We start from the raw sequence: 10508 nt of genomic DNA, 5'->3' as shown, positions 1-10508 counted from the left end.
GGTTGCTCCAAGCCCCATCCAACCTGGCCTTGAACACTTTCAGGTATGGGGCAGCCACAGTTTCTCTGGGCAACCTCTGCCAGTGCCTCACCCCCCTCATAGGGAAGAACTTTTTCCTAATGTCTAACCTAAATCTCCCTTCTGACAGCTTAAAGCCATTACCTTTTGTCTTGCCCCTCCAGGCCTTTGTAAAAAGTCCCTCTCCAGATTTATGTAGGCCCCCTTCAGGTATTAGAAGACTGCTGTATAATGTACAGAGTGCTTTCCTTACTCTTTTCTTCTGCTGTGTAATTCTTCTAGTGCTTTCAGTTCAAAGCATTTAAATATCTTTTGAATATACACAAGAACTTAGTGTTGTGCCTGCATATGAACCGTGTCATTTCATGCAAAGAGATTAATTCAGGTCTCTGACAAAAGACAACAGCTTCGAGTGCCACAGTGACTGCTGTCACTATGAGCAAAACAAACTCAAGGTGATAGTAACTAGAAAAAATGCCTTTCTGGCTTGGAGTTCCCTCCCATTGATGGTTGGTTCTGCCTGACAAATTTTGCTGTCCAAGTACAAACTGGACTTAGCACTGATGAATTAAAATATGTGGCAAGCAGAATAATCTAAACTAAAGCTAAAAAAAAAAAAAAAAAAAAAAAGAGAAGAAAAAGGTGTGTTTTCCGTAGCATGGCAAAGTCTACCTGCATGGAGCATTTTGCAGGTCTAAATAATGATTAATAGGGTTTTAGCTACTGCTGATAGTGAGTGTTACCCCTTTTGGAAAGGAGAGGACTACTGTCTGTACAAACATGCAGTAACTTAGGAGAGGATGGACCTGAAGAGAACTGAAACTTTATTTTTTAGGTTTTTTTTTTAGTGTAAGAAAATAATCAACTGTATCTTAAATTGTATTTCTTTGCCCTTTCACCCCTGACTTGAGTTCTGATCTCTTGTGAATGCAAAGGAATGCACTTGGTCAGCCTGGTTGCTGGTCTAAATAAGAGCACATTCTTCACTGTCCAGTAAGTAGAAATACTTGTTTTTTTCAATGACTAAATGTATTGGTACACATGGAATACACTTTTATTCCCTTTCCCAAAATAGCCACACTCTGGTTTTCACTGAATTTATACTGTATGTATGTTCTATTAGATAAGTATTTACTGTATTTCTTACTGAAATGAGTTCTTTGTACCTTACCTAAAATTTCAGTAACTTCCTATTACATTTGGAGGAGGGGGGGGGGGGAAGCAACAAACAAGACTATTCCATTCTTGGCAGTGTTCAAGGCCAGGTTGGACAGGGCCTTGGGTGATACGGTTTAGTGCGAGGTGTCCCTGCCCATGGCAGGGGGGCTTGGAACTAGAGGATCTTAAGGTCCGTTCCAACCCAAACCATTCTGTGATAAATTTACTGCTTTTGAGCCTCTTCCCCTAGTTTTACCTTCTCTTTCTTTTCTTTTCTTTTCACAGAGCATCTGCACTGCCATGGCAGTGCAGATACTCTGTGAAAAGAAAGAGAAAATAACAGATATACAGAGACACTGAAAACTCAGGTTAAAAGTATCTAAACTTGTCTTTTAGTGGGTTCTGCTCTTGCCTCTTCCACACAGTTAGGTGAACATAGCTGATACCAGAAGGGAGATTTATTTTTCCTGTTTGAACAGTCAAGTAATAATCAAAATACTTTGTCCTTCCCATTACAAATAGTTGTTTTAACTACTTAACAACGTTTCTTCCTCTCTTTTAGCTATTTGCATTTCTGTATCCAAGCCCCCACGTACCTTTTCAGCACTCTTTAGTCCTGGCTCTTCTTTGCTCTTTAAGCCTCGGCAAACTGCTTGCACCTTTGTGAATTGCATTGGTCAGCATGAAACCTGCCTGCGTTGCATGTATGATATCATTTATACAGTAGCTTGGGATTAAGAGGTGTTACTAGAGCATGACATATGGATATTAGCGGAAGATAGCTGTTAAGGGACAGCTACTGTTGCATCTGAGCATCTGCTGTTTTTACATGGAAGTCATTTGCTTTTCAGAGTGGAAAAAAATGGATTTGGCCAACCATGGACTTATTCTGCTGCAGCAGCTAAACGCTCAGAGAGAGTTTGGTTTCCTGTGTGACTGCACAGTGGCCATTGGTGATGTCTACTTCAAGGCACACAAGTCAGTCCTTGCCTCTTTCTCCAACTACTTCAAGATGCTGTTTGTTCATCAGACCAGGTAACTGTAAAAAGGTTCACTGTTCAAAGGGTGTTAAGTTAGATAAGCTAAGGAGGTCTAATCGCATTTTGAAACCTAAAAATGTTCTTTTTGCTTCTTGCAATGACATGAGGAACAGGGAATCCAGACTTACCTGCAAAACAGAATCTCACTTTAAAATGTGTTAAACTGTGATACATTAACACTACTGTTACAATTTAGCACAAGTTCTTTATCCTTAAAAAAAAAAACCTAGAATTCCTAGAATTTAAAGGATCTTGTCTTCACTCTTACACTTTCATTCCCCCACTCTCTATCCTCTAGTCTGTCTTGGCACTATTCTTGGCATTTCTGTAACAAAAGCATAAGACTGTTTTAAAGATTATTTGGTCTTTTTCACAAATATTTGAACTATCTCAAAAAGTTTGTTAAGTGAGTGAAACTCTTAACTCTTTGGCTTGGTAACCTACTGTATTGGTAACCTACCAAGAGTATTTGGACTGCAGCATGGAGTCATGACCATTCCTGAATTTCTGTCCTTTCCTTAATGTTGGTTTAATACAAGAACTGCAAATAACTCTGAAAACCAGCAAGAATCCCAGCTCCTCTCTTGTTAGCCAAGTGGCCTAACCAAGGTGTTCCTGATTTTCTCTCTTCTGTGAACATTGCCTCTCTTTCTGCACAGAGATCCAGCTTCAGCTGGAGGGGTGGTGGGTGTTACAAAAGGTTGATGCACAGGGAATGCTCTCAGCTGGAGGATGTTGGTGCTTTCAGTCCCGTTAGGCTGCCATGGCAGCCAAAGCATCTCCCTTTGCTGAGCACTATAACCAAGAGACTGTAACCTGACCAGGTGTCCTGCTGGTGCTGCCATTTCTTCTTCCCTGATCAAGGGAAGCTACTGTTCTGCTCTGCAAGGAGTGTGGCATCCATGGGTTGAATGTGCTCAGGCTGTACCTACTGCACCAGATGCTCAGGGGATTCACATCCTGTCCTGTGCTGTTTCTGGATCATAATGCAGTTGAGCCAAGGTGATACACACATTTGCAGAACTCTTAACTGTAAACACTTAGTAAGACATAGAAGCCAAACAGGCAAGTTTTAGATGTTTCCAGGGCTAAGTACTAAGAAAAGCTTAGAAGATTTTGAATTTAGAGTCCAGTGCTAGCAGATTTTAATTTAGCTACTGATGCATTTGAATCCAACCAAAATAAGGGGAAAAACATCATCACAATTTACAAAATATGTTAACGTGTGACAACAAATCTGTAATACAACAGCAATTTAGAAAGGAGCAAACTGCAACAGGGCAGCTTTGTCTTTCAAGCCAGTTGCTTTTCTGAGGGAAAAAAAAAAGTCATCTTTCAAGTGCCCAGTAAGATGAGTTTTTTTTACATTAAAGCATTTCTCTGTATTTATTGCAGATTCTGCCTTTTGAATTTAAGTAGATGTCTCTGATTTTTACCAATGTTGGAATAACCTAGATCTGGTTAAAAAAAAAAAAGTTTTCCTTATCTCTTATTGATCATTCTGTTTCTCCTTTCAGTGAATGTGTCCGCTTGAAAGCGACTGACATACAGCCAGATATCTTCAGTTATCTCTTGCATTTGATGTACACGGGGAAGATGGCACCGCAACTTATTGACCCAGTTCGACTAGAACAGGGAATAAAGTTTCTGCATGCATATCCACTAATTCAAGAGGCCAGCCTTGCAAGTCAGGGAACTTTTTCTCACCCGGATCAAGTTTTTCCATTAGCATCTTCATTATATGGCATTCAGATTGCAGATCACCAGATAAGACATCCCACTAAGGTTTCATCAGCGACTGACAAACTCGGGCGAGAACCAAGGCCACAGACGTCGCGAATGAACCAGGAGCAGGTTTCCGAAGGCTCGCAGCTCTCGCAGTTAGCTACAAATCTGCCACAAGTGAGCCGGACGAATATGTCTGCTTCCGACCCATTGCCATCTTCTTTATCTCCAGAATTGGTGTCTGCTGCTGGTAATAATTCACCTTCAGGTGAAGAGGCCAACATGGAAGCATCTTCTTCAGATGAGCAACCTGCCTCACTCACAATAGCACATGTCAAGCCAAGCATTATGAAAAGGAACGGAAGCTTCCCGAAATACTATGCCTGCCATCTCTGTGGTCGCCGGTTTAATCTGCGAAGTAGTCTGCGTGAGCACCTGCAGATTCACACTGGAGTTCCCTTCACGTCTAACCAGCAAGGAGAAAGTAATATGTCTTTGTCTCTCTGTAATAACACAGGTGATAAAGATGCTGTGGAAGTGCCTGAAGCAGGGATGATCAGTGACAGCGAGCTGCAGCAGATCTCAGACTCCCCGATAATTGATGGGCAGCAGCAGTCAGAGACACCGCCCCCCTCTGATATTGCAGACATAGACAACTTGGAGCAGGCAGATCAAGAGAGGGAAGTAAAAAGGCGGAAATACGAATGTTCCATTTGTGGTCGCAAATTTATTCAGAAAAGCCACTGGAGGGAGCACATGTACATACACACTGGCAAGCCCTTCAAATGCAGCACTTGTGACAAAAGCTTTTGTAGGGCTAACCAGGCTGCCAGACACGTGTGCCTAAACCAGAGCATGGACACGTACACCATGGTGGACAAACAGACTCTGGAACTCTGTACTTTTGAGGAAGGCAGTCAAATGGACAACATGCTAGTACAGACCAACAAGCCCTACAAATGTAACTTGTGTGACAAAACGTTTTCCACTCCCAATGAAGTAGTCAAACATTCGTGCCAAAATCAAAACTCTGTCTTTACACTAGAAGAAGATCGCTCCATTCTGCTAGGTGGTGGGGACACAGAAGCTACAGAGACTGATAATGCAGTGTTAGCCTCCATCAAAAAAGAGCAGGAAGCAGTGTTGTTAGACTGAATGTGAAACCTGTATCAATTTTTTAAAGTTTCTTATTTTTTATTAAATCAATCGTTTCCTCCCTCCACCTCTTACCTCACATACCCCTGCCATCTTTTCCACCAGCCTCCTTCCCACCCTTTGTCTTCAGCAACGAGAACTGTACTGGCACGTTAGGAAATTGGACTTGCCTCTCCCACCAAAACACAAAAAAAGCGATTGCATCAAACCACAACATAATTGATTTTAATACAAAAGAATGTGTGAAAAAATAATCCAGCTAACTATGCTGATAGTATTAGTTAATCCAAATTTAATGGATTTTAAACAAAATTTAGATTGCTTAAAAGTGTATTTAGATACAATGACAAGCATAATGAGAAATGAGTATCAGTTTGGTAAACAAAGAAAAATATATATTTATATTAGTTTCCCTGGTAAAAGGCATTTTGAGAAGATCTGGCAGATTAAAACACCATGCTTTTTAGAAGACCATCTGCAAGTTGGTTACGGTTATAACTTAAAACCTTCAGAACTTTTCTCAGTGAATGTAAAAATCTCTGTTCATTGAGTTAATAAGAGCTGAGGGTGTTGGGTTTCTATTAGACATATGTTTTCCTTCAAGTATGCCTTTGGGTATCTGTTTCAGATAGCATCATTGAGTCAAGCAAAGTACTTACTTGGTCAAATTTTGACTTAAGTAGCTATAATAATAATGTGATGGAAATCTTTATATATATATATAAAAACACTGTATATGTATAAAGATTTTTATATATATATATAAAGTGTTTGTGTGTATATTGGGTACAGGCAAATACACATGTCCTTTTTAAGTAACTGGCCGTCTACTCTGAGATTCAGCCCAGAATGTCTTTTAGTTGTTTGTCAAAACTAGTCATGGCACGGTTATTTTTAATCAAATGTAAAGCATTCCAAGCTGTGTGCATTTTTATTGGCCTGTTGAGGAGAAGCTAATAGGTAATTGAGGTCATCCAAGCTACAAAGGAAACTGGAGAATTCCATACTGGTAAGCATAGTGCCGTTGTTAGTGCAGCACAGGTATGGGTTGTTAGCTGTAGGTTTCAGTCATTCTGGATGGAAGGAGAGAGACAAGCTTTTTACCCAGGCAAGAAATGTCCACAATTTCATTTGGTTTAATGGCATGAGTTAAGAGGAAAAAGTGGTGCAGAGACATTGTAGTAATAGGGGATCATGGTTGTTTTAAAGTGAATCTGTAGTGCTGGCAAATTTTGCTTTGTGAGCATCCCATTATTTTCAAAGACAAGACAAAGTCTGCAAAACCTGAAAGGGTGAATTCTGTAGTTTTAGTTACTGCTGATGGTAGCACTGCATCTTTGTGTTCAAAATCAAGTTGTTGATTCTTATTATTTTATATAGATGCCCAGACTTCTTGCTGGTAGTCTAAAACCCTAAACTGACAGCAGCAGTGAAGCCCACAGAGCAATTATTGGGCCAACAGAAGGCATAAGCAGACGGAATAAGTGCCCCATCATAAATGGAGACGGTGTGTGGTTTTGGGGAGGGGTGGGAGGGCAAGTCACAAACTACAGCTCTTCTCTGCATATACATTTAAACTGAGTATCATCTTTTTGTGTATAGTTAAGTTCTCAGATTTGTAAGTTTTTATACATCATTTCATTGAATAAAAACTGAATTAAATGGGATACGATTTATTCAGTTGAAGGTGAAAGGTTGTTGGCTTTCAATCTTTCTGAAAGAGCTCCTACTGAGTAATATATTCTGTTTATCAGACTGAAACCTCCATCATACATATGAACAAATAGCTAACTAAAGGTTAAAGCAGTGGATTTAGAAAAAAAAAAAAAGAAAAATCACTGCGTACTCATTTTTTCCCAGTTTATTATGTGACAATTATTGTAAGTGGTGTTGAGTTTATTATCTGTTGTATTACAGTAATAACTGAAAATCAATTTATTTTAAAGTATAAAAGTGTTTTGACGTAAAAAGAAATCACATCTTACACAATTATTTTAGTGTTGCCCATTTTAAAACTGGTTTAGGATCTTCATCTACCAGTATAATTTCTTTAGAAGTTTTTTATTTCATCTCACTTAGCCTGAAATTCTTTCAGAGTAGGAAAACAAAAGAATACATCTTTCCTGATTCAGGGTAAGGTTGGCCTTTGAGGTAGCTGTGGTTTAGGGGGCAGTCACAAGTTCATTTCCAAAATGACTACAGCTGCCAAAGGTGCTGCCTCATCTGTCAGCTACTGCTTAGTCAGATGCTCGTGTTTTTACAGAGCTCCAGTTCTGCTTCAGTGCAGAGTACAACAGCTCAATGCCCCAGGTAGCTGGCTGTCTCAGATGGGGACACATGGATGGCCACACCATTTTTTGTGAGATATTCAGCAGCACCAGGTTTACCTTAATTCCTACTCTCACCTCTCCTTCTCCACTATTTGGAGAACATGGGCTCAAGTGTTGAGAAACAACCAGTATTTAAAAGTGCTATTTTTCTGTAAACTCTGTTCCCTGTTTCAGCTCTGCAGAGGGTTTTAAGCAACTCATGGATTGCGCAAGGGCAGAAACAGGGAGGAGGAGGAGGCTTACTGAAGTGAGCACTGCTGCTGGCAACATCCAGGCTGAAGAGGGTAGGAAGTGGTGACTCTCACATGGGTAGACCCTCATCTGCTGGGCAGCATAGCCTCCCAGCTGCTGAAAGAATGAGCAGCATAGAGCAGGGAACAAGCAAACAGGGAAGAAGTTGGTTATGGTAGCACTGCTATAGCCAGAAGCATGAAACTACAGGCCCAGAAAAGATACTTTCAACTGTTCATATTTATTCTTAAGAAACAACACTGTTAGGTAAAGAGAAAAAAAAAATAGTCATAATAAAGAAATTATTTTTATATGTGTTCAGTTATGATAATGGTTTATTTTAAATACCTGTTATTGTCTGATGTTCCACAGTGATGTTTAAATCATTGCCTCTCCCTGCTTGAGCAGTTTTGTTCCTTTACAATGAATTAGGAACAGTATGTTATGGTTATTAACGCCTGCATCAAGAATGTGGGTAATTACAATAAGAGTTTTGTTCAAGGTTTTTCATTAAATCCTGCCTGAATTATTACAGTTAAAGATAACTTTAGGTTTTAACTTTAAACTTCTGACACAGAAATTTGTGACCCAGTTGCTTATTACTCAGTCAATATGCTCACCTCCTGAAGTTGTGAATTTTCTGCTAAAGAAGACAGCTTTGCAGGAACTGCTGACTAACCAGTGAAAATCAGCCATCATTCAAGGCTGATACACTAGCAGTGGTGATAAATCCTGGCTGTTTAAAAAGCCTAGCTGTTGTCCTACCTGAGCTTGTATGTTTCCATTTCTACAGTTCAATCTTATTATTTGATATGCATTTTAAATCTGCATTCTTGCACAGATTTAAAAAAAAAGTCTCATTTTGAGGCATACAGATGACATCTTTGGCAATACTGACAATGGAAAGAGACCCAGGACAAGTCCTGATTTGTGTACAAGAACTGCAAAATAACCTTCAGAGAAACCTCACTCCTGTTCACCGAGTTTATTAAAGTTCAGTTTCCCTGCCCTACTTACTATTTTCCAGTAAAGCTGCGGTACCATCTGCATTTACAAAACCCCTACCGCGGGTATGCCCTGAAGGGTCACCGCTCTCCTCTCACACACGAGGCTTGTGTAACAAATACGTTCCCTCTCCCCACAACGTCCCTCAGAAGCACCAACCGGCGCAATGACGCAGCCCTCCGGGTTCACCCCAAGTAAAGGGGCACTAAGGCGGCGTGTCCCACTGCCCGGCACTGCCTTCCCGAAGGCAAGGCAGGGCAGGGCAGGGCACCGAGAGCCGCTGCCGGGGAGCTGCGGCAGGACCGCGGGCCGGGAAGGCGGAGGTTAACACTCACGGCTCGCCGGCGCTTGGTCCCTGACAGGGCGGAAAGGGGCGTAGAGCCGGCACTACAACTGCAGAGATCGGGTCCGGCGGCTCTGCGGGAAGCAGTAACGGCCGGAAGCGCGTATGCGCAGGGCGGCTGTTGGCCGATGGCGGTTATCTCCCTCCTCCTCAGGTGGGGTTTATGCTCCCTCCGCCTCCTCTTGCCCGGGTCACAGCTGGTGTGAGCGGAGGGACATGGCGTACCGTTGCCGGACGCGTGGGGGCGGAGTGGGGTCTTCCCGCCCGATACCCGCTGCCGGCGTGGGTAGAGAGAATTGGGTCCTCGCGGTTGGTTTAGTCCTGAAAACTGAGAGGCTGGGGAAGTCTGTTACCTTTCCCACGGGCCAGGGTGATACGGAGGCCTGGGGGGTCTCCCGGGGTAAATGTGTGTCTCGGAGCAAAGGGCCACCAGTGTCCGGCTGAAATCTGTAATAAGCTCGTACCTGTGTGCAGAACTGTGCTATGAGGACTGACCTACAGTGAAAGCAGCTCATGCTAAACAGGCAGTCGGAAAGACAGCTGGGCAGTTACTCCGGAAGCAGCCCTGAGTAAAGGGCTGTAAAATTGTGGCTGTGCCCCTAAGGACAACACCTTTCCTGTTCTGGGGTGGTTTGGGGTTGTTTTGGGTTGGTGTGTTTTAACATTCTATTAACTGTTTCTTCTTAAGAGAGTGGGAATATTCAAGGCACGGAAGTAGCACTGAGGTGTTTTACATTTCATAGCATAGTTTGGGTTGGAAGGGACCTCCAAAGCTGATCTGGTCCAACCCCCCTGCAACGAGCAGGGACCGCTTCAACTAGATCATGTTTCTCAGAACCACATCCAGCCTGGCTGCGCATGTCTTCAGGGATGGTGCATCTACCACGTGTCTGGGCAGCCTGTTGCAGTGTTTTACCATGAGAAGTCACCCAGTGTTGCAACACCATATAAAACATTTTTCTGCCTCTGATACTCCTGCAAGTGAGTGTGAGGTGACAGCTTCCTCTGCGCCTGGCCATGCCCTACAGAGTGCATACGTCCACTCCAGAGTGCATACAGCGGCTGAGGTTTTTGCATGGTGAGAGGAAGCAACTGCAGCTGCTGCTGCCAAGAGGATTTATTTGCTCTGGCAAGTAGCTGCTGGTAGCAATACTCACTTGTAGTACCACTCCTCAGTGGTGGCTGTTATGTGGGAAATGAGCACATTTATTTCCTATTGCTGTCAAGGCGTTACATTAAACATGGTTATAAGAAACGAGAAATAGGGATATGATACCACTGGCACTTAGCACTGATGTCTCTGCACTGATCATAAGGGGCAGAGGTTATTTGCAAAAGAGTAACACTCCGAGCTTTACACGGTCTTCTGGGTAGCCTCGAATTGCTCTGACTAAAGTAAAGCTGGTGGGTTTGAAGACACACCAGCTTGCAAGCACTGTAGAAGAGGGCAGTTCCTCAGTTTGTCTTTAAGACCTACTAGCTAAGTGGCAAAATCATTCTTCA

General features: G+C 42.4%; 1 protein-coding gene across 1 annotated transcript; it reads left to right on the top strand.

Moving 5' to 3' along the window:
- The first annotated feature begins 1990 nt into the window (after positions 1-1990).
- On the top strand, positions 1991-6945 carry ZBTB2 (zinc finger and BTB domain containing 2). The gene is made up of 2 exons (XM_062641964.1): positions 1991-2211; positions 3734-6945. Exons 1-2 carry the CDS (start codon positions 2006-2008, stop codon positions 5094-5096), a joined length of 1569 nt encoding a protein of 522 aa, XP_062497948.1. The 5' UTR covers positions 1991-2005; the 3' UTR covers positions 5097-6945.
- Positions 6946-10508: the final 3563 nt, after the last annotated feature.

This window comes from Pezoporus occidentalis, unplaced genomic scaffold (genome assembly GCF_034315485.1).
Source record: "Pezoporus occidentalis ecotype Australia unplaced genomic scaffold, CSIRO_AGI_Poc_V1 ctg7, whole genome shotgun sequence".
Lineage (NCBI taxonomy): Eukaryota > Metazoa > Chordata > Aves > Psittaciformes > Psittacidae > Pezoporus > Pezoporus occidentalis.
This window is presented reverse-complemented; position numbering and strand designations above follow the sequence as displayed.

Excerpts from the sequence above, each read along its gene's own strand:
- ZBTB2 (XM_062641964.1), top strand. The coding sequence starts at position 2,006 with ATGGAAGTCATTTGCTTTTCAGAGTGGAAAAAAATGGATTTGGCCAAC. Across the intron at positions 2,212-3,733 it reads CTGTTTGTTCATCAGACCAG|TGAATGTGTCCGCTTGAAAG; the intron begins GTAACTGTAAAA and ends TTCTCCTTTCAG.